Raw genomic sequence first — 25641 nt, 5'->3', positions numbered from 1 at the left:
GCCCTTTATAGTTTGACCCTGGTCTTGTTGGTATATACTTATTATTATTATTATTATTTATTAGTATTATTATTATTATTATTATTATTATTATTATTATTTTAAGCAGACATTTTTTCCAAAGCAAATTACAGAGTATTCATGTGCGTCAGGAATGCAAACTTTATGATTGCAAGTGCTCTACCAGTTGAGCCAAACACTCTTAAAACGGTAGCGGTTGTGTTAAAACAACACATTTAAACAACACATCTTTTATTTATTTATACATAAAATCAACATAAAAATGACACATAATGTGTTAAATAGGATAACACAAAACAATGTGTAAAAAATGAACACATCCTTTCTTAGAGTGCAGGATCATATATTATGCTGCGTTACAGACAACCTGTAACCCGTAAATCACGACTTCAAAACCACGACTCACGACTCTGAACTGGGAGTACATCGATCTAGTAGTACGAGTTCACGGGTGGGAAGTCACGGGTTTGACGGCCATTCCAGTGCACGTTCACAGGTAGAAGGTTGTAAAAACACGGGTTACAGGCTGCCTGGAACGCATAGAGTTGTGAGTCATGGTTTTGAAGTCGCAATTCACGGGCTCAAAAACCTGCCTGGAACGCAGCATTACACTCATTACAGTTCAAGAACTGTTTACATACTCAGTTATTACTTCCCTGTTACAAACACAACCATCTGGCAAAACAAGATGAAACACACATTATTTGTGCTAATGTGTAGGACAGCTTTTACCACACAAACTACTGTAGAGCAATAAAAATAATAGCTAGTAATTTCTAATGCAAAAGTACACCATATGCGACATTTAGAGCAATAGCATGTTTAATACAACAACTTTATAGCACATTAGAAATAGCAGCAGATCAAAGAAGTTCAGCATCCTCAAATATGCTGCGATCAGAGGTATCAGTGTCACAGTATGTACATATAAAGGTTTAGACCAGCAGTGTTGGGATATTTGTCCTGCAGCTGTGTTAATGTCGGGTATTGTATTTGAGTTGCAAAGAAAATAGTTACATGTGACTACATGTAATTTGCATAGATTCAATGTACAGTACTGTGCAAAAGTCGTAGGCCACCATCACCACCTTTGTTGTTTTAGCAAAGTTTTAATGTCCATCCATATTTATTTTTCACTATTATTTAAGATACAAAAAGAAAATACAGGAAATATGTACACAAAAATTAAAAACAAAACAATTTTCAGAACTAAATGTCTTCTTCGGGCATCAGTCAGAATTTAGTGTGGCACTCTTGGCACGAAACAAATCTTGAGCTTTTTTGAGGAGACTGAAGTCCTGAAGTCATTCGATTAGAATTAGAAATTAGGATTTAATTTCATTTAGGTTTAAGAGATCCTCCAGCTGCCTGCTATTGCTCAAGTGAAAGGGGAGTTGACCCTAAATACTTGACACTTCAGCTTATACTTTTATACTGTTTTTAATACTACATACATGTCCTGTATTTTCTGGCTGTATTCTTATAAAGAGACATGGGAATAATGATTTATGATCACTATACAATTGCAAAAACAACCTAATGATAGCATGGTGGCCTAAGACTTTTGCACAGTACTGTATATCTGTTTAGTCACATTGAGAATTGGGTGATAATGGAATATGGCTACATGTGGACCACAATTGTTTCAAATAATACGATTGGGGTGGATGACCCTGACGTGAAGCCCCCTTATTACCATGTTTCATTTATTATCTAACCCATTTATTATCTTTCATTTATTATCTAATTCTTGATATATCTAGTTTAGTATGTTTAAAAGGATTTAAAAAATACTCTCAAGTTAAAAATCCCCAACCAAAAATCAGTTCCAGCAAACAAACATAACAAAAAATAATAATTTAAGAAAAGTTAATTATAGGACACATGCTAAATTCACAGAATGCACAGACATGGATGACTCAGAAGTGGCTCATTGAGCAATTTTTACTGACTCAGAGATGAAAGTATACAGGCCATGATCTAACGCAAGCTAAAATCCCCAAGGTTGTTTTGTAGAATGGTGTCCTTTACTGATCGAAACACACGTTTTATATTCTCTGTGTCGGTTGCACAAGTAAAGTGTGCATATATGCGTTTTTGCGCGTCTGCGTTCTGCTGATTATACATTTCCAGGATGAAGTCCATCGCTGCATCTGCATCATTTTTAGGGCCTGCAGAAAAAGCAGACATTCTATCATCACTTAAGTCTATAATGAGAGAATACTACTGTAGCAGTAATGAGGAGTAACTAAAACTAGTGATAATAACTAGTTTAAAATAACGGTAACAGTATGTAGTTATGGTGTTTTCAAAATAATGTTTCAGTCGCACCAATTCATACTGCCACTTTTTTGTCAAATCATTAAATATAGACAAACTTTGATGAGAAAATGTTAATAGTATATAGTTTTTATATGTTTTATACTTATACTTATATAAGTATTTTTAAGGCATGCACGATACAACATTTCTGTGCCGATACCGATATTTCGATACGCCTACATAGAATGATATCTACCAATACCGAAAGATACTGATACAGATAGTTTTGCTTTTTATTCCTTGTTTAAAATTCTATTGTGAAATCCTTGAAGTGTAAAAAGTTATAAAATAACAACTGTTGTTATTGTCACGCAATTCCAAGTTCCACCCCTCTTGATTGCCAGGAAATCTGTCCTGATCTGCGGTAACACTTTACTAGAAGGGGTGTTCATAAGAGTGACATGACACCTTCATAACCATGACATGACACGTGATCATGAACGTGAAGGAGATTTTATGCACGTTTATGACAAGTGTCATTAAGGGCCCTATCATACACCCGGCACAATGTGGCGCAATGTTGCGCAATGAAGCGCAATGCGCGCCGCAAGTGTCTTTTGCTAGTTTCAACCCAGCGCAATTATCATTTTCACGTTTAGCGCCACGTTGTAGCAGATGCATTTGCGACCAATGTTGCCCCCAATGGGTGTTCTAGTCTGAAAATAAGGCATTGTTGGCGCGTTGCTACTTTGAGGCAACTAAAATAGACTACGCCATTAACCAACTAAAACCGGATCTAAAGTCAATGGCACAATAGTGTTTTTGTTATTTAATGAGCTCGTTAGAAATATGCCCCTATAAACGGGACGACAACGCGGGTTTGCTTATCACACACATGGATGCGCAGCACAAAAAAGCTTTTAAATATGAAAAATTAAAGGATTAAAATTATTATTGAGTCTCTTGGACATAAATGAGGACCGATTATGAGACGTTAGAAGGCGTTAAGAGCTGCTTCACCTGTAGGCGGGTAAGTAAATTAATGCTTTGCTTTAAACAAATGCATCTATTTTTAAATGTTTTATAAATGCTTTCCCAAGGATTTACTGTATATGATGACTTTGTACTTTGGATATGTTGAGATGAGAACCTTTTTTAAGTAATGCTTTGGCGCTGTCCGAGTGCTGAAACGGCTCTCCGCACGTTTGTAAATTCTTTATCTCTTGTTTGTATTTTTAGAGTACAAACCTTTTCTTGCATATTTCCAAATTAGCCTGCTTTATGAGATTACAATTATTATGTAGGATATTAATACATTTACAATTAAAATCCTGCTATTTTTAATTCCATGACTATAAGAAAAACGGCTTTTAAAGGTTTTAATCCAAAAAATAACAATTTTAATTCAAGTCAAAACAACACAATTATTTAACATTAATCTTAAATTGGGGGTCTTCTTAATCCGATTAGTTTTTCAGTTTACAAAGTTCGTCATCTAAATAGGAATTAGACATAGCGTCAGCACAACTGGCTTTTAAAGGTGATGAGAGATAAGACTTTCATTGGTTTATTGCACGTTACGCCCAAAACACACCCATTACTCATTGCAAGAATAGGAACAACCCTTTTGGACTCTGGGCTCGCCGCACAAACCATTTTTCCCGTTGTTAAATTAGCAAAAGTAGAATCGGACACGTCCGTTTAGACCGTGCGCTTTAGACAGTGTGCTTAGATCGTTAAAATAGGGCCCTAAGTGTCATTTGTTCAATTATGTCATTTTTAATGCAAAGATGACATTGTTTGAGATGTCTTTGTTATGGCAACTTGACATTAACCAATACATCATAACTTGTCATGACAACTTGACAACAAAGACAACATAACTGACCACTTTTTACCAGCGATACAAATTGAAATTTTCATTAATAAGTCATTAAAGTGTTAATACTCTGTCATATAGTTTTATAACAGCTTCATGAATATTTTTCATGACCTGAACTGCAGTTGTACAAACATAATTTGTCATTAAAATGTCATTAAGTGTTAATACTCTGTCAAATAGTTTTATAACAGCCTCATGAATATTCTTCAGTTCATAATGTTTCCTCCATGTGTTTAAGAAACAAAATCAATCATCCAATGATAATAATAATAATTAAAATGGATACAATTATATTTTATTGCATTTGGAGACAGATTCATCTAAAATTAAATGAAAACAGTACAATAATGGGTTGAGCCATGCAGCATTGGGTCCATATCGATGGAAAAACAAAAAACATGAAATTAAGTAAAATCTTTTGATGTGTCTGTTGCATTTTGTTAAAGTATTTTAAATTATTTGACATAGTATACCCCTAATGACATTTAAAGGTAGGGTAACACATTTTGAAAAATGCTAACGGTAGCCGCCTAGCAATGAAATCTCGATCCCACCCTCAAGTCAAATCGCCATCCAAAGTCATGCCTCTTTCAAAACACATGAACACGCACAGATCAGACGGTCACGTCTCATGTCTCATTCACCAGTGAGAAAACTTTGCAGTACAAAGTGAATAACACTTCCAAAATAACCAACATAAACAACTGGTTTACATCAGAATTAGTTTAAGCACACGTTCGGTTGTGTAGACGTAGTAACTATATAGTTATGCTAATCCGTAAACGAACACAAATTTAATAAGCAACACAATGTTTCATCAAAGTAGAATATCTGAATCCATCTCAATACAAACATATCGCGTACCTACCTTACCAAAAAAACAGTGCAACGACCTTTCAGACTCTTTGCCTCCTGTAGCTGTTTGCATCTCGTGGTAAAGCAGTAAAGTTACCGATGTTCATTTGGGTTTTTGCTCTTGCTGATCCAGGCAGTTTTTGCTGTTGTTGTTATAAAAGATGCCTTTAGTTTTGTGGCTCCAGTGTAGGTTGTCATTTCAGCAGAAAAGTTTGCCGTTCTCGCTGTTTACAGACAGGAGGTGAGCGCACGTGAACGCGCTGATGACGTATGGTGTCTGCGTAGACTCGCTGCGCGGTGGGAATTCAAATTACGCTTACATATGAGGGACAAAAAAGGAAACGTCCGTTCGGACCGAAATCTATGATTTGTTGAACATTTTTTGGTCCTACGCCTTTCACATATGACATACATTTCTACAAATACATTTAAACAACTTAACACAGTGATTGCTATCAGGATGTGAGGAGACTTTTAACCAGCATAAATAAAAATGTTTCAGGATCAAATCTGTTACCCTACCTTTAAATGACAGTTTAATTTAATGTTAAGCCATAAAGTTAGGTAGTTTCTGAAGTTTGATAATTACAGTATTCTGCTATGTCATGTTTATGACAGATTTATGACAATTTATGATGTATTGGTTTATGTCAAGTTGCCATAACAAAGACATTTCAAGTAATGTCATCTTTGCATTAAAGGACAAATTTGGTATTCTACACTCAAAGCCCTGCTCTCAGATTGTTTATGATGAAATAGAACGGTTTTGACTGAAATTTCAACATATGCAGCTGCCCCGAGAATTTTCGGGTGTTTTTTGTTTCACCTCCCACCTCTAGAATGGCTGTATGTGCACTGGAATCCTTCCTAAAATGCATTAAACTTTCGTTTACAAAGACGTGAAACTCACCGAGTGGTCAGGGATGTTCACTGATATGCTCACACAAAAATTGCTGCAAAAGATGCGTTCCAACAGGTGTTTTAGCATTCGTTGTAAACTTTTATTTTTCCAAACGCCTCACACCCGTACATTCTTCCGTTGAGAGCTTGAATAATAGACACTCCAGCCCAGGTGGTGGCGATAATCCACCTTTGCCAATTGCAAGAATACAAACAAAGTTCCCGGCACAGAGTAATATCGTACCTCACAGCACATCTAATACAAGTCAATGGAGTTGGCGAAAATTCTCGGGCCAGCATCATATGTCGAAATTTCAGTCAAAACCGTTCTATTTCATCATAAACAATCTGAAAACAGGGCTTTAAGTGTAAAATACCAAACTTGTCTTTTAAAAATGACATAATTGAACAAATTACACTTAATGACTGCTGTCATAAAATCTCCTTCATGTTCATACCACGTGTCATGTCAAGTTAGGTTTTACCCAATCTGCCAATAGTGGGAAAATTGATTTTATCTTTACCAATTAAAATCATATTCTGATATATGGTTGCAACCCTAGTATATACTTTTGTTTTATCAGTGGCTTGGCAAGTTTTTAAGAACATTGCACTGTTGTATATGTTTATAATTGTTCCCCAACCTTGATATTCTGGAAAATAGTCTTCAAGGTGCGAAGTTGCGATTTTCTCCTTCAGGAGGTCCGTCTTATTAAGGAAGAGTATGATGGAGGACTGATGAAACCAGGGGTAGGAGATGATGGTTTTAAAGAGCGCCTTACTTTCTTCCATACGGTTCTGTATTAATAGAGCAGAATATAGTATCGTAAATGCAGTTTTTATCAACACAATAATCTGCTATGATGTAACGATGCTAACCTCATTCTCACACTCATATAAGACCTGATCGTATTCGCTCAGAGCCACCAGATAGATAATGGAAGTAACATTTTCAAAACAATGGATCCACTTTCTTCTCTCTGACTTTTGGCCTCCAACATCAACCATTCTGCATCAAAAGAAGTGGTTTAGCAATACAGAATGGAATAATAACACATCTTCAAACTACCAATTAACATTCACCTGAATATGACTGTCTTGAGGTCAAAGACATACTCGATGATGCCTGTGGTTGGTATTCGGACTCGGAGGATATCCTGCAGACTGGGTAAATACAATGCTGAAGAGATTCTGTCAATGTCATCCAGGTAACTAGAAAACCAGAAAGAAATATAAGTTTAAAGAGGGGTGGGCTAAAGCTATTTCATCAATTCTGACTTATTAACACTGTAAAGAGCTGGATTCCTCATGCTAAACATAGGCAAAGTGTCAAAAAAGCATTTGGATGAATGCTGAAATATTTCTGTGCCGAATGCACTTTGCCTGGGTTTTGGAACGTTTTTTTTAACATAAGAGATTCATCATACGTAACAATCTTGCTTTATTTAATTTATGGGCAGTTAGTGCTGGAAGTACAGTTTAAGTCCTTATATGGGCACTTCACCCGGAATAGTGCAGGCACACACCAGCCAAGAGCTGACACTAAATAAACGTCATTAGATGCATTCAGGAGCTTGGGTTTTATGAAAAGTAACGGCACAGCTGGTGTTTTATAAATCTGATAAAACTAAAGACTCATGGGAGATATGAAGAAAGCAATACTACTCTATACTCAATATTAACGTGAGATTAACAGAAACAGTATGTGTTATGTGACCTTTAAACCACCATAGTAGGGTGCATTTATTATTTAAAAACTGCCCACATAACTCTATATAGGCTACCATAACTTCCTTCATCTGCCCAAATAAAGAATGCTCTATTGTTTACTGCAGTGCTCATATGGAACATTGCATTTTTTTATTGTAAGTATGTATAAATATGCACTTCTCTCACTATTTGGCAGAGTCTGAAAGTTGGAACTCTCTCCGACGTTCGTAGCATTTCTGCAGGCCAACGTCTCTCCAAATGCTCTTTATGGCTTCAGTATATTCAGAATTAATTGAGTCCATTTCGCTTGCTGTTGCTCTTTTAAGCATTGCTGCATTCACCTACATCATATCACACAAACACACACAATATCACAATATGATTTTTTTATTAAGGGCTGCATGATAAATCACATGCGATTGTCATGCGCACGTCATCAGTAAAACTGGTTACTTAATTATTAATAAATCGCCATCACCTGCTTTAAGATGGAGCGGCATTTAATACACAAAGTCATAGTTCACTTTACACACAATCAGACAAACCAGCTTTACTGATGAGATGTTCATGACTATTGCATGAGATTTATTGTGCAGCCCTAGTTTCAATTATTTTTTAGTCAAGTTTTTACATTTACAGTTATTTTTCAAAGACACTGTTAAAAAGCTAGTACATTAGTTTAGATTGTTAAACACTGTCAGAAGAAAATGCTCAAATAAAGGTCCCAAGCTGTCACTGGGACAGTACCTTTAAAAAAGGTCCTAATAGGGCCTTTCATACCACGGGAACCTATTCATAGTACCCAAACTATTTGTGGGACTGCCCACTTTGTTGCGTGTTGGGACCACAGGAACTAGGACGTTTTTTTACTACTGGTACTGCTTTTTTCTAGGTCTAAATTAGCTCCTACTCCAGGGTAGGGTCTAACCAGCACAACGCGAACTATTCGTGCCTTAAGTGTATGTTTATTATACAAAATACTAGCACAGACATTCTTTTAAAAAGCCTTGTAAATACTTACTCTATGAACATGTTACAAGACATAAATATACATAAACATAGCATAATATAACGTTGTGTGCTTTAAACAAAGCAAAGGAGAGGTGAATCCATGTGCAAAAGAGGTTAATTAAAGTAAATCCACAAAAGGGCAAGCAAACACATCCAAAAGGGGCAATCCAAGAGAGTAATCCAACAAACAGGCAAATGGTCAGGGCAGGCAGAAAACAATCAATATCCAGAATACACAAGCACAGGTCAAAAACAAGCAGATAAAGGACAGGAAACAAGATAACACTGGGGAGACTAACAAACAGGCTAAGTAATAATCAACAGTGATATTATCCAAAGGAAGTGGCTTTATACTAGACAAACAGGAAGTGGGAAGTGAAGCATGGCATGATGATATTTTAAAATAAAAGTCAGAACAGGGTGTCAAAATAAAAGTACAAAACACAACATAATACAAGACCAAACCCTTACACATAAACATGTTTTTAGCATCGATGATATATAACACTGCACGACAGTTGGAGTTGATTTAATATCATAGCCTTCCTTTTTTGCTATTTAAATCACATAATGTAACACACACTAAATGCAAAGACGCGATTAGATGCGTGCTCGCGTGGGGCGATGCAAAAAATTTGAGCAAAAAATTTGCATGACACAAAATTAAATCCCACGACTCCGTGAGTAATCTAGAGCTAGTGATGCTACATAGACACCAAACACGGGGCATCGCGTTACTCGCTCTAGACTACTCACGGGATTTAACTTTGTGTCATGCAAATTTTTCGATCGAGTTGAAAATTTTCAACTTTGGTGAAGACACGTTTGAGGCAAATAGCGCGTGTTTTCGCAACAAACGCGACGCCTATTTCAAGTCATTCACATCGCCCCACGCGAGGACGCGTCTGATCGCATCTTTGCATTGACTTTGTATGTACTCGCGCAAATCGTTCAACTCGCATCTGGTGTGAACCCACAGTGACGAGATGCCCCGCGTTTGGTGTGTACGAACAGTAGCATAACACACCAACAACAACAAAACCTAGGCCTACATTTCTAACGGCACATACCTGTATTATTAATCATAAATACAGATGGGCTCGTGCTGCTCATGCATGCAATTACAATAACATCCATGTGCACTTTTAGTCTAAATGTTATAAAAGAAATATTCCTGAAATAATCCTCTCTTATCATTTTTCAACAAAGTATGCAGCGTGGTATTTATGGGGTGGTATATTTCATGTCATCGCCAAATGATCCATTAGAGTCTAATCCATAGAGTCTTGCGTAAATTATACCACATGCAGATTATTTACATTTCACAAACAACAGATAAATTTATTCTTTAACAACTTGTTTGCATCAAGTCCTTCTGACGCACATTTCAGGCACTAATCCAGTACTGCTTGTATCCCTTTTCTGATGTGACCATTTACCAGACGATGTGGCGATGTTGCTGTCTGGATGATTTCTGTTTCACCCATCATTGCGTGATTTCAGATCAGCCATGAGTCACCTCAAAGTCCCAACTAGCGGTGTAAATACCACCGAGAAAATGGTACTGAAAAATATTTAGTTCTCGGGAAATCATTCTGGTAAATTAGTACCCAAAAGGCCCTAATGTGTTTTGTTTACTCTGTAAAAGATTTCTGTAGAAATTACAGTATTACTGGGTATTACTGGCAACTAGCTGCCAGTAACTTACTGTAGATTTTACATTTATGTTATTTACTGGCAACACTTTGTTCAAAGTTAAATGACCTTTATCTTCTACAGTAAGTTACTGGCAACCAGCTTCACAATTACAGCAATTTTTACAGTGTAGGTATAGATGTCTATAAATTTGTTACTAGTATGTCCCTTTGAGTTACAAATATGCAGTCTTTGGTACCAGTATGTACCTCTGATATGAACTTTTTAGGTGCATACGGGTGCTTTTTGAAAGGGTGCCACCCCAGTGACAGCTAGGAACTATCTTTGACCATTTTGTCTGACAGTGAAGCATTGAATTCTGCTATGATGGTGTCCATATCCAGCTTTTTAACTAACTTAATCTACAAACCTCTATTAATCAACAAGCTCTTTTTTATCAGGGAAGTGATTAAAAAAAATCTTATATCTCCAAATTCCTTCTGCTTACTGTATTTTTGGCATCAGCAAAAGGGATTTTTAGGTTCTCCATTGCTTGGATCAGGTTTTGAATGGCAGTAAAGACATTCTGGAACACCAGTTTGGCATAGGCCCTTTTGTCGTCATCTGTGTAGCCTTTGCCATGAATGATTCTCATTTGCTTGATGAAGGTGCTCTTCCCACTTTCCCCTGTTCCTGTGGAAAATTTAGGCTGTGAAAGCTTGTAAATATTAAAGCTATTAAGCTTAGGAAAATTCTCTTCACATCTTTTCTCCTTAATTTTTTTACCCCAGTGGAATGAAATAGGAGCTATTTAGTATCTTTTCCAAATGTAAGTGGATGTTAAACATAGTTAAGCAAATCAATATGTTACAATTTCATGTTGCTTTTTGACATTTCTTCTACAGCTAAACAGATTCATTTTTGAAAAACTATCACTTTTACATGTAATTGGTAACAGCTTTGAAGGCCTCTAGTGGAAAACTTGGTATTTTATCTACCTACAATACCTCAAAAATGACTACTACCCTAGTAAAACAAAATAAAAGTTGACAGTGGTGTGAAAAAGTGTTGCCTCTCCTCCTGATTTAATTTTTTTTCTGCATGTTTGTCAGACCCTACCGTTTTTAGATCATCAAACAAATGTAAATATCAACCAAAGACAACACAAGTAAACACAACATGCAGTTCTCATAATGAAGGGAAAACAAAATCCAAACACACATGGCCCTGTGTGAAAAAGTGCCCGCCCCCTAATCCTAATAACTGGTTGGGCTACAACTGCAATCAAGCATTTGCAATAACTTGCAATGATTCTGTTAGAGCGCTGTGGAGGAATTTTGACTCACTCATATTTGAAAATATGGGTTTTTGAGCATGGGCCGCCTTTTTCATAAGATTGAGGTCAGTACTTTGACTAGGCCACTTCAAAGTCTTTATTTTGTTTATCTTCAGCCATTCAGATGTGGACTTGCTGGTGTGTTTTGGATCATCGTCCTGCTGCAGCACCCAAGTTTGCATCAGCTTGAGGTTACAAACATTGTGACTTCAGGACATTGTCCTTCAGGATTTTTTTTTTTTTTTTGGTAGACAGCAGAACTAATTTATCACAGCAGTGATAGAGTAAGTTTTCCAGGTACTGAAGCAGCAAAACAGCCCCAGACCATCACACAACCACCACCATATTTTACAAAAATGTGGTGTTATTTTATGGCAGACGTAATGGGACACACACCTTCCAAAAAGTTCAACTTTTGTCTCGTCAATCCACAGAGTACGCTCCCAAAAGTCTTGGGGATCATCAAGATGTTTTCTGGCAAAACTGAGACAAACCTTTATGTTCTTATTGTTTAGCAGCGATTTTCATCTTGGAACTCTGCCATGCAGGCAGGGCTTTGAACCAGATTTTTCCCCAATTGGTTCGTTCCAAACAGAAACAGTATTTTTATGTTTCTGGTTTTCGGTTTAAAGGCGCTCTAAGCGAATTGAAGCGTTTTAGACCATAAAACATTTTTTGTTACATACCGGAAACATCTCCTAACTATCTGCTTGCTCCCTGTCCGCTGATCAAACTGTAAGGGTTAGGGTTAGGGTTATTTTAGTCTAGGCCTAGTCTAATCCCTGTTCAGGAAACCGCCCCTATGTGTAGCTTTGAGGATCTATTGGTTTACTTTACTTTGTCAGGCAAGTCCTATTTAAGTGATTTCTTGATTGCGAACAGGTGTGGCAGTAATCAGGCCTGGGCGTGGCTAGAGAAACTGAACTCAGGTGTGATAAACCACAGGGGGCAAACACTTTTTCACACAGGGCCATGTGGGTTTGGATTTTGTTTTCCCTTATTAATAAAAACCCTTATTTAAAAACTACATGTTGTGTGTACTTTTGTTTTCTTTAATTGATATTTAAATTTGTTTTATGACCTGAAACAATAAAGTGCGACAAACATGCAAAAAAAAGAAAAAATCAGGAAGGGGGCCAACACTTTTTCACACCACTGTTACGTAAAGTCCATGTGTCTTTTTAATTTTAATAAAATATTATTGTCATTTTACTGCCCTGTGAAGGTATCACATGTAACAGGAATGTTCACTACTTTGAATATTTGCTTTGTCATGTGATCAAATGATATGAATCATTTATTTATGATTTTATGAGATGAATCCAGCTAAACTGCAAATATAAACATATAATGTTAAACGTAAACTAAACAGTCAAATATAATAAATTAAAGGAGATAAAACTATAATTGTGTGAACGCATTAATTTCTTTTTTTGAAAACAATTTTATTCAAATATAGTTTTAAATCCATTTCTTGGACTTAAGAATCTTAAGATGGTTGATAAAATTCTTTGCTGCCTTCATCTTTTAGACGAATCAACTTGATTTACAAGTCATTTTAACTTACTCTTATTATTCGTGATTGGTCGCCTCACTGATGACAATGATCATATGCATTTCATGTTTAATCCAACCTTTAGTTCCACTAATAAACATAATAAATTCATGCTTTCATAACAGGTAAAACTTACACTCCCCTAAAGGATTATTAGGAACACCATACTAATACTGTGTTTGACCCCCTTTGGCCTTCAGAACTGCCTTAATTCTACGTGGCATTGATTCAACAAGGTGCTGAAAGCATTCGTTAGAAATGTTGGCCCATATTGATAGGATAGCATCTTGCAGTTGATGGAGATTTGTGGGATGCACATCCAGGGCACAAAGCTCCCGGTCCACCACATCCCGAAGATGCTCTATTGGGTTGAGATCTGGTGACTGTGGGGGCCATTTTAGTACAGTGAACTCATTGTCATGTTCAAGAAACCAATTTAAAATGATTCCAGCTTTGTGACATGGTGCATTATCCTGCTGGAAGTAGCCATCATAGGATAGGTACATGGTGGTCATAAAGGGATGGACATGGTCAGAAACAATGCTTAGGTAGGCCGTGGCATTTAAACAATGCCCAGTCGGCACTAAGGGGCCTAAAGTGTGCCAAGAAAACATCCCCCACACCATTACACCACCACCACCAGCCTGCACAATGGTAACAAGGCATGATGGATCCATGTTTTCATTCTGTTTTACGCCAAATTCTGATTCTACCATCGGAATGTCTCAACAGAAATCGAAACTCAACAGACCAAGCAACATTTTTCCAGTCTGCAACTGTCCAATTTTGGTGAGCTCGTAGAAATTGTAGCCTCTTTTTCTTATTTGTAGTGGAGATGAGTGGTACCCGGTGGGGTCTTCTGCTGTTGTAGCCCATCCACCTCAAGGTTGTGCATGTTATGGCTTCACCAATGCTTTGCTGCATACCTCGGTTGTAACAAGTGGTTATTTCAGTCAAAGTTGCTCTTCTATCAGTTTGGATCAGTCCGCCCATTTTCCTCTGACCTCTAGCATCAACAAGACACTTTCGCCGACAGGACTGCCACATACTGGATGTTTATCCCTTTTCACACCATTCTTTGTCAACTCTAGAAATGGTTGTGCGGGAATATCCTAGTAACTGAGCAGATTGTGAAATACTCAGACCGGCCCGTTTTACACCAACAACCATGCCACGCTCAAGATTGCTTAAATCACCCTTCTTTCCCATTCTGATATTCAGTTTGGTGTTCATGAGATTGTCTTGACCAGGACCACACCCCTAAATGCATTGAATCAACTGCCATGTCATTGGTTAATTAGATAATTGCTTTAATGAGAAATTGAACAGGTGTTCCTAATAATCCTTTAGGTGAGTGTATATGCATAATATGCATGAATATGTTATATTGTGCCATGTCAAAAAATTATTTGATTGTTACTACAGTATGGAATTCTTTCAATGTATAGATGGTTCTTTCAATTTGATGAGTTTTTTACTACTGTACACCTAAATAAGAATATGTACAATGTAATACAGTGTACATATCGTGTTCACATGCTGTAAAGAGTAGGGTTAAGTTAAGGGTTAGGGACAGGGTAAATAAAAACTCATATGGACGGAATAGCATGGGCGTCCAAACCATTAAATGTGGGTGGGACAAGACCTACCCACTTTTCAAGACCAATGATATTGGACCTATACTTTTTCTTTAGAGTCCATATAAATGAAACTCCACTTCATGTTTTTACTACTTTCACCAACTTCACTCAGTCAAACACAGATTTTAGGCTATAAAAGCAATTGTTTGATAAAATGCACGAAAATACAAAAAAATGGCATTCATTCCAGTAAATGTAATTAAAGACACTTAGTATAAAGTGGGACTTAGCAAATAAACTCTTTACTATGATACAGCAACCAATTCTTTAATGGCACACTGTTAAATCTTTTAAACGATGCAGACTTATCCATCGGAACAGGTCTGACATGCAACAGTTTTTCTGGAGGCTATAGATTGGTATCTTCTTTAAAACAAGGAAATACTAGAGTACTGTAACTCATTCAATTGTTCTTCTATTAGTATTGCAACTGACTAGAAGCAGACACTAAATTATAGCATAAAATAAAAAATAAAAAAGGAAACCGTAAACAACTGAACTAGTGTATACGTTTTTATATATTAAGAGCTCAGATGCAAAATCTGTTAAGTGCATCTGACATGTTTTCTTGTAAATAAGCATTTTTTTATTAGACTCTTAATGGATCCTGCTAACAAACCAATATTGCTGAATGGCCCGAGGCTGAGATTAAGTGCATTTACACCGAAAGTATTTGATGAAGATATAATCCAAGACCATTCATAAATATCATTATCTACCTTTGACGTAGATGGCGTTTAGCAGCTTTTGTTTCTGAGCTCTTCATATATTGCAACTACAGTTTCAAATACTATATCTGAATCTATCAGTACATCTTATGATGGGAATTTACACATTTTTCCTGTTTGCAAGTTTAAATAAATACTCTCATGTTTACTTTGCATCCTGGTTTCACAATAAAAGTAATGCTGCATTATGATGTTGAATAACTTTCCAAGGACATATTTTGCATGTATTTGCATGTAACCAGAAACAGTCACACAGGATATATCTTCTAAACTAAGAAACATCAATAATGTACGCTGCATAAAATATTTATGAAATTATATTGTGTGTAATCTGACAATTTAAGTGTGTGACATTAATAAAAGATTGATCTAAATTATTAGCTTTAAATTATGAGGCTGAATAACTCAGATTGATGCAGGATGTATTAAGCCTTTACATGAGGTGTCATTTAAATAATAAATATACATACATAAAGTTTCATATATAGGCTAACCCTTATAACCCCATATATATATAAATATATAAACTTACCTAAAAGTAAGAGTTTTAGCTGTCTGGATGCATCTTTCTTGTCCATTTTAAGCTGCCTCTCAATTTCTTGATGAATTCTAGCGCTTTCTCTGTCTTCACCTGACATGCAACAGTCACCCATCTTGGAGAGTCCTAAACTCCTCCAACGCTCTCTGCTTAATAAATTCATTAGCCGACAACAGCAGTATACAACAAAAGAAAACAAGAATGCCTATCGGAACACGCCTACCTCAGAAGCAACTCATGCTGGCACTTTAAATTCATTTCCAGGTATCCTTCCTGATTCAGTGGGCGGGGAGGGTTTTACAGTAAGCTTGTGGATCTATGAGAGCATTTTTTCTTTGCTATAATGTAAAAAAAACTTTTCATTTATTTAATATATTTTATTAATCTCTTCTTAAACTATAACATAGTAATTAAACATGGTTATACTATATTTATATGTGTTTCGTGAATAAATGATTTAGACTTTGTTCTTTGAAACCTTGATTATCTTTTGCAAGAAAGACTGCAATTTTAAACACTAGCGATCATGTTTCATGTGAGGCAATTGATGTAACATTACACATCATCCAAAAATGTGAAACCTTGAAACAAGATATCATCCAATTGATGGTTATTCGATGCAGAATAAGTGAGGATGGACACTTTTAAGAGAAGAGAGCACAGAGACTTGACCTTAGTTTAATTAGGAAATATAACTAGTTTTAACAAACAAAAAAAGCAAGTCAAACCAAAGCTCGTGTCTTAGGAGGTTAATATAGGACAGCCTCTTATTTTTACTAAAAATGTCAGTCACAATAGAAGTATACTTACTTAAAAAAGAGAAAAAAAAGTTCTAGCAAAGCCAGCAGCATTGTGGGTAACCCCATGTATCCCACACACAAACTCTTACCCTCCTGCTATATGTGTAATGAATATAAATTTCTAAAGATTTTAATAGAGTGCAAAGTTGTAAATGTATTTATGCGTGTGTGGGTTGGTATTTGTGGTTTAAAAATCCAACATCAAAATGTTCATTCAACAAAGATAATTAAGTAACCTAAACAAAGATTTTTTTGTTGAAGGGTGTTAATTCATTATTTTGTATTCACTGAATGAAAAAGCATAATCATCCAGCTAACAAATATCGTTTTGTTGACTGGACATAGATATATAAGTTTTTTTCAATTTGTTTACCCAACTTGCCAAATTGAGTAATCTGAACAAGCAATTTAAAAAATGGTCTGAATGGTTCCCAGCATGCATTGCGACATGTTCACTTTTTTGGTTAAAATTTACTAAAAAAGTTTGAATGTTTGCTGGATTTATTTGTGTTGTTATGTTGTTAATGTTAGTTATATGTTGTATTAAGAGTTATTTTGAAAAAATGATGTTTGTTCATTGTTACCATGATTGAGAACTGTGTGCTCAGTGTAGAGGACGGCACAGTGGGTTAGCCCGCATCATTGTCCCCTCACAGCAAAAAGATCTCTGGTTCAAGCAAGGGCTAATTCAGACAAAGACTTTGTTCCGGAGAGCTTTCTGTGTACACTCCCACAGTCCAAAACATGCAGGTTAGCTGAATTTGATATACTAAATTACCCTTTACCCAATTTGGGTGTGGATTAACTTTATGGATATGCTGGAATGGTCTTTATACAATCTCAATCTTCTCATTCTTTCTCAATCAGTTTAAGTAGGTTCAACATGTTGGTTTAAGTTGACATTACTCAGTAAATTGAGTTGGATGAACTACATCATCCAAGAGTTGAGTAAACTCAAAAAAGCTGTGCAGCAAGATGCCTTGAAAATTTAAGTTAAGTCAACTTTTTAATTTTTACAGTATAGTCTACGGGGAACCGTGTATAATGACATGTTTAAAATGCTATAAACATGGTTTATGAGGACACTTCCTGTGTGAAACTGAATGGCTTAAAACCATATTAAATTTTATTGTACCAACAGGTTTTTGTAATGGTTGGGGTTAGGGACTGGGGTAGGTTAGGGAAATAGAATATACAGTTTGAACTGTAATGAATCGCGTCTATGGAATTGTCCCTGTAAACCGTGTATGCGTGACTGTGTGTGTGTGTGTGTGTGTGTGTGTGTGTGTGTGTGTGTGTGTGTGTGTGTGTGTGTGTGTACAGTGCAGGGCTTTTTTTAAGGTGGTCTAAAACTGATAAGGGGAACAAATCTCATTAGACACGAATAGAGACCCAAATATTCTGTTCTATACAATATCTAACCCCCCCAATATTTGACGTTTTAACAGGCCTCCAGCCTGTGCCTATAAAATTGATGCATATTCGAACAAAAATATTAATTTGCGAGTGTTATTTTTGCAGAGGTCACCATTGGCGACAATTTGGCAATTTTCATGTTATGCATGTTATAACATTTAATGTGTGATTTCTGCACGAGCAGAAGCCTATCACATCATTTGTAGTGTCATCATAAAATGAGACGAAGCATGTGAACGTTTTACAGATCTAGAGTGACAAAAAATTGACGTGTAAAGCGAAAAATCACCTTTCCACGACAGAAAGGCTTTGTCAAACAACAATAATTTTTTGTCAAGCACCAGCGCTGATGAGACATGATCTACTAATAAACAAGCAACTCCAACTGTTCCAGTGTTTGTCCACATATGGTCTCTTCAGCAGTATTTAAAAGAAGTGCGATTTTCATAAGGAGTCAGTTTCGTTCTTGGGTTTTGTCATTGCCACCGGAGAGATACGTCCTGACCCAGCTAAGATCAAAGCGGTCGCTGAGTGGCCAGTCCCAGACTCTCGTAAGGAATTGCAACGCTTTCTAGGTTTCGCCAATTTTTACTGGCGTTTCAACAGAAATTTTGGTCAGATTTCAAAGCCACTTACAGCACTCATCTCCACTCAGGAGAGTTTTTTCTGGAACCGCGATGCTCAGGAGGCCTTTGATCAATTAAAGTCCCGGTTTATCTCTGCTCCTGTTCTTTCTTTCAGCAGTATTTAACTCGCAGGAAATAACTACTAATCTCTACAACAATAACATGATATTACATTTGTAAAACATCCCCAAAATAGCCCATATAATCCTCTCTCATTACACTGTAAACCCAGACAAGTTAAATTTACTTTAAAAAAATGGAGGAAAGTTGTTGTAATAAACTTGATTCTCCACATAAACACAGTCAGTACTGTGGAGAGAACTACAATAAAATGTGCTGAAAAGGTTCATGTAAGTAAACACTGATCACCTAAACAGCGGATCATCTCTCTGTCTTGACCCAGCGGATGCTTCACCCTGTCATTGCACGGCGGAATCTTCACCGTGTCTACGTACAGCGGAAATCTCTGTCTTCTCCCAGCGGATGCTTCACCCTGTCATTGTACAGCGGATTCTTCACCCTGTCTTTGTACAGCGGAAAACCTCACTCTGTCTCAGCACAGTGGATTCATCACCCTGTCTACGTACAGCGGAAAGCTTCTTCCTATCTACACACAGCGGGTATCCCATCCTGACTCCAGGCAGCGGGCATCTCACCCTGTCTTCCCACAGCGGATCTCTCACCCTGTCATCAAGCAGTGGACTGCAGGATACTCAACTCTCTTCCACCACTCATGAGGTTGAACATCTCTCCGCTCGTCTTACTGAAATACATGCCCAGATGGAGTGGATGCGCTTGGTATCCCTTGACCCTCATTGTTCGATCGATCCTGAACCTCACATCACTAATCCTCCCACGTATGACGGCGATCCCGGCTCCTGAAGCTCCTTTCTCTCACAATGCTCGTTAGTGTTTTCTCTGCAGCCACGTAGATATATGGCAGAGGATACGTATGTGGCTTTTGTTATCACCCTACTGACCGGTAGGGCCAGAGAGTAGGCCACGGCAGTTTGGGACGCTCAAGCCTCTTTCTGTCGATTGTTTGAGGATTTCAAGGCAGAAATTATGAAACTCTTTGATCGTTCGGCGCAGGAGGAGGCGGATGAGATAACCACACGATATTCCTCGCACAATGGATTCGTTGGTGGAGCTTGCACTCAGGATTGAGAGCCGTATGATGTTTCGTCGCCAGCGCCGCTCCCTACGTCATCGGGTCTTTTCAGACGAGACGGTCAGTACCCATACTCACCCCACTCCTTCCTCTCCTGCTGTTCCCAGTGAGCCCATGCAACTGGGCAGGATGCGTTTATACTGTGGACAGTCTGGATATTTGGCTAAGACCTGTCCGTTAAAAGCCAACGCTCACCAGTAGTTTCAGGAGTTCTGGTGGTACCGCTGTGTGTGAAATCTCCCCTGCATCTACCACCCATTTGCCGGTCACATTAACTTTTGGTGGCATTGAACACCGTTCTAAGGATCTCGTGGATTCTGGGGAAATTTCCTGGATTATAACCTTGCCTGGGAGTGGGGCATTTCTGCTGTTTCGCTTGAAGTACCTCTGGCTGTTTGGACACTTAAGGGACAGCAGACTGCACAGGTCACCCACTGCACCCCACCCATAAGTCTTTTTATATTTGGCAATCACCGTGAGGAGATTGTGCTGTACCTCTTGCATGCCTCGCTCTCTCCTATTATTTTGGGGCATGCTTGGTTGGCACAGCACAACCCTCACGTGGATTGGCAGCGTAATGTCATTTTAAACTGGTCTCCATCGTGTCATGTGTCTTGTCTTGGTGCAGCTGTTTCGGGCTCTTCTTCTGTTGTTTTTCAGGTTCCAGTGACCGATCTTACCGGGGTACCAGCGGAGTATGCAGATCTCTCTCAGGTGTTCAGTAAAGCCTGGGACACTCCCCCCTGCTCCCCACCAGTCATACGATTGTGCCATCGATCACCTACCAGGCACTTCTCTGCCTAAAGGTAGACTTTACTCTTTGTCTGCTCCTGAAATAAAGGCTATGGATAGTGATATTACTGATGATCTTCGTGCTGGTCTCATCCGTCTCTCTACCTCTCCAGCTGGAGCGGGGTTCTTTTTTGTTAAAAAGAAGGACGGCTCCTTGCGACCATGCATTGATTGCAGAGGTTTAAATGATATTACTGTTAAGAATAGGTACCCCTTACCTTTAATGTCAACAGCCTTTGAGTTGCTGCAGGGAGCACGTATCTTCACCAAATTAGACCTACGCAATGGTTTTCATCTTGTGCGTATGTCACACGGTGACGATCTTTCCAGGGGCGGAACCTAAGTTAGAAGAGTTTGGTTCCGCCCGGACTGGAGAATACGAACACCGGAACTTCCGGTAGACACCGCGAGACGAAAATCAGCTGATTCAATATAGGTGTGTCTGGTTAACATTAGCGGCTGGTGATTGGAGGAAACGACGAGTAAGGCAGTATAAAGGATCATCAAAAAACACAGTTTGGAGTCGGTTGTTGGAGTTCGCTGAGTGCTGTTGTAGTGCGCTTGTTGTTGTGCTGTTACCCTTAAGGCTGAAAGCTGGCGTGGCTGTGTGGGACAGAACAAACCGTAGTGGCTGGGAGACGACTGGAAACTGCTGGAAACTGAAACAAAACAGAAGGAGAAGCGGAGTTAGCGTGAGTGGTTGCTTATATGAGGAAATTGGAAATTAGTGAAATCGCTGTGTAACCCTGTTGTAGGAAGAAACGCCTCGTTCTGTGTGGCTGGAGATAATTGCCTGTGTGTACTAAAGAGGAGGGCATCAGAGAAGAATATATGGGGACTGTGAGTATGAAATATTGATTTTGGACACGCTGTATACTAATCCATTCTGTAGCGAACGACTCCAGAAAAGGGAGGACGGCCCTACCACGGAGCAGTGTGGTGGGAGAGCCGGAGGAGGACGAACTTGGGCTACTACAGCGACGTGGATGTTGACTGGGCCGTGTTAACAACGCCTAACGGGCTCCGGTGAAGTGGAGGAAGACGGGGGTCCTAAGTGTTCACTCGAGTGCGGTGGGTGAGTCTGTGTTGTTGTGGAAATTTCACTTTGAAGTGGTGCCGTGTACTGCTGTGTGTGTATTGTCAGAAACCCCCGCCTCCGCCAACCTCGCCGTGGGAGAACGAAAAGGCTGCGGGTTCCAGTTGTTTATTACCTGGCATATGCTGTGAGTGAGCTTTGGACGTGCAGTATTACCGTGGTGTTCGTCAACAGCCATCTTTTGCATCTGGGTTGTTCTGTAGAGTGGTGGTGAAGAGTTAGACCGCTGGAGACTGTGTGAGTACAACTAACGATCAATGCTGCTTGTGCATACATTTACATAATATCTACTGTTGCAGAGTGAGGCGGACTAGATCCCACCTGTCCCGAGGCCTCTTCAAAGGGGCACCCTGTCTAGTGCTCTATAGTCAAGGAAGTGGAGAGGAGAGGGCAGTGCTCGGCTCGGTGCGACAGTGTAGCATTTTCCCCCTCTGCAGCAGCAGCAGCCGTTGGGAGGTTCTGCCCCCGACGCCTCATCTCCATCCAGTCTCGAAGTATCTGGCGAATTGTGAGAGCCGGGTCACTGTAAGTCCACCATATTTTCAATCCATATACAATGCATGTTAAACTGACTGCCATCTGACCAGGAGTGTTACCCTGTGGAGAGAGAGAGAGTGAACGAGGAAACCTTACCTGCACCGTACTTACTGTACGTCATCCCAAGCGGAGAGGTGAGAGAAACCAGCAGCATAAATAACCGATCTTCTGTGTCCCAGCCAGCAGCCTGTGGAGAGAGAGAAAGTGAACGAGGAAACATTACCTGCACCGTACTTACTGTACGTCGTCCCAAGCGGAGAGGTGAGAGAAACCAGCAGCGTAAATAACCGATCTTCTGTGTCCCAGCCAGCAGCCCGTGGAGAGAGAGAAAGTGAACGAGGAAACCTTACCTGCACCGTACTTACTGTACGTCGTCCCAAGCTGGAGAGGTGAGAGAAACCAGCAGCATAAATAACCGATCTTCTGTGTCCCAGTCAGCAGCCTGTGGAGAGAGAAAGTAGAGGAAGTGAACGAATAAAACCTTACCTGTACCGGTCCCAAGCTGGAAAGGTGAGAGAGAGTCAACAGCAGCATAGTTAATAGTATTTTTATACTTTTACTTGCACTTGTGTTGTCTGGTCATTGGGTTGGCTTTGGGGACCTCCACGAGGTGGAAGCTAAAAAGGGGCGTGGCTTATTTGTACTAGTGGTCAGCCCCGACTTGTGGCACGTATAAGGGAGGGGGATGAGAGGAAGACAGCATTTAATTCTCCATGTGAGCATTTTGAATATTGCGTTTTACCATTCGGGCTATGTAACGCCCCTTCTGTCTTCCAGGCTCTGATTAACGACGTGTAGAGAGACATGATAATCTCATCTTTTCTCCCTCCTTACAGATACACACTCAGCACGTTCCCAGGGTTTTGCGGAACCTTCTTGAGAACCAGTTATTTGTATTTGTATTTGCTCCTGTTCTTTCTTTTCCAGATCCTAAAGCTCAGTTTATTGTTGAGGTGGATGCATCTGATGTCTGATGGGGTAGGCGCCGTTCTGTCACAGCGGTCTTCTAATGACGGTAAAGTGCATCCTTGTGCTTTCTTCTCCCATAGGTTAAACCCAACCGAGCGCAACTACAACATAGGTAATCGGGAGTTGCTGGTGGTTAGACTGGCTTTGGGTGAGTGGTGTCACTGGTTGGAGGGTACCTCGGAACCCTTCCTGGTCTGGATGGCTCACAAGAACCTTGAGTATATCCGTTCAGCCAGGAGGTTGAACTCGCGACACGGCTCGCTGGGCGCTCTTCTTTGACCATTTTAACATTACCCTCTCGTACCGGCCTGGTGCCAAGAACGTCAAACCCGATGCCCTCTCCCGTTTGTTCGAGGGTCCCTGTGCTGTGAGAGTCAAAACCATCCTTCCGGAGGGAAGGGTGGTGGGTGCTCTCTGCTGGGGAATTGAGCAGCGGGTGAGGGAGGCTGGACGAGGGGTGAAAGTGCCAGAGGAGTGCCCGGTGGGTTTATTGTGGGTTCCGGTTGCCCTCCGTTCCGAGGTCAGAGTCTGTGTCTCCTCTCTCTCTCCTTTATTTAAGTAAATATGCTCATCTGCATTTGGATCCGTGTTTGTGTTTAATTCCTGACATAGAACAGTTTTTTGACTAAACTCCGCCCACAGGAATACGTCAGTGGCCAGCTAAGCTAACGGCAAGCTAAGCTGCTGTCGAATCACAACACACTAAACAAACGACACAATCAGAACTCGTTACTTGTTATTTCTGAAGGAGGGACTTCATAGAACAAGGAAGACATCAACCGTTTTTAGGACAGAGAAAACTGTAAACACAATCAAAGCTTCAAAAACACAGAAAGAACGGGTGCCTTTAATAATATAAGAGCTTAGAAGGGTGGTTCAATGGTATTTCATGCATTCTGACTTATTAACACTGTTTAAGAGTTGATCCTCATGCTAAACGTAGGCAAAGTGTTAAAAAGCAGTTGGGCGTGTTACAGAGTATTTCTGTGCCGAATGCAGGTCCACCTGACGTTTTATGGGGGTTTTTATACGTATCACTTCTTTTTATGGGAACTTCCCCCGGAAAACCCTGCCCACCTGTCAATCAGTGGGAGATGCTAGAACTTGCAAACATCACATCACGCGACACAGCTTTGTTTAATTTCAAAACTTAACAATGGCACGAAAGAAAAAGTGTGTTTTTGGATGTAAGGAGAAGAAAGCCAGCCTTATGGAAACAATGGATATAGTTTATTATCCGGGGTAGCAGCGAAGTTTTGCTTGTGTGTTTGATGCGCTGGATTTTCCCAACCGGGTCATGACATGAGTTGCATGCGGCAAGTAAAACCTCTGTCTTATGTTGGAAATAGGCGCATGCATATTATAGTGTTGCATGACTCGTAATCGCTCCTCCCCCGGTAGTAACTAATTCTTAATTTTTTCGTACGTTATCAGAAATATTCGGTAAAGCTAATCTTTCTTTTATAAATCTGATTAAACTAAAGACTCTTCGGAGATGTAAAGGATACTCCAAATTAACATCAGAAATGCAGAAACAGCGTGTGTTATGTGAGCCTCTATAACATTTTATTAACAAATATTTAAGTAAATGTTCAATGTTCAAGCTGTGGGTACATCCTTGTTTTACATTTGTAAATGTTTTTTGAAAGAGGTCAACTGCAGATTCTAACAAAAAAATCACTTTCTGCTTGGAATCGCATAAGTCAGGTAGGCCAAGGATGTGTAACTTGTGATTTATTTTGCACTTTGTTGACCTGTATACTGTTTCGCACCATTTGCACATAGTTGTACATGTACACTTTACTATGTAGTTTTGTGTGGGTGTTTTTAGTACTGTGTTCAGTCTGAAGAAATGTTTCAGGTCACATGGTCTGCCCCACAGTCTCTTCCCAACTGTCAATCTCCACTGTGTAATCTGTAATGAAGTAATTACTAGTTTTTGTAATATAATTTCCTGCATTTGGAGGAAAAGCGTATACAGTATCAGTTATTTGAGCCACTAACACTATTTGTGACACACAAAATGTTTCATTAAATAACTCATAGTCATCTTCAGGCAAATCATTTCAATGGTTTTATAATAAATGTAAATTTACCATCCCTTTTCCTTGTGCAGCTCTCATGATATTGTCACGTGACCAAAAAAATGCAAAGATTGCTA

The 25641-nt window shown here is 39.1% G+C and overlaps 1 protein-coding gene across 1 annotated transcript; it reads right to left on the bottom strand.

The window, feature by feature from the left end:
• Positions 1-301: 301 nt before the first annotated feature.
• Positions 302-16350, bottom strand: LOC129441153 (guanine nucleotide-binding protein subunit alpha-14). Its single transcript, XM_055200951.2, has 7 exons — positions 16068-16350; positions 10785-10969; positions 7817-7971; positions 7004-7132; positions 6800-6929; positions 6565-6718; positions 302-2192 (listed from the first exon to the last, which is right to left on the bottom strand). The coding sequence occupies exons 1-7, from the start codon at positions 16234-16236 to the stop codon at positions 2002-2004; spliced, it is 1113 nt and encodes a 370-aa protein (XP_055056926.1). The 5' UTR covers positions 16237-16350; the 3' UTR covers positions 302-2001.
• Between the last annotated feature and the right edge of the window lie 9291 nt (positions 16351-25641).

The sequence above is a fragment of the Misgurnus anguillicaudatus genome, chromosome 22 (assembly GCF_027580225.2).
Source record: "Misgurnus anguillicaudatus chromosome 22, ASM2758022v2, whole genome shotgun sequence".
NCBI lineage: Eukaryota > Metazoa > Chordata > Actinopteri > Cypriniformes > Cobitidae > Misgurnus > Misgurnus anguillicaudatus.
The sequence above is the reverse complement of the archived record's forward strand: the minus strand, read 5'-3'. Positions and strand labels throughout refer to the sequence as shown.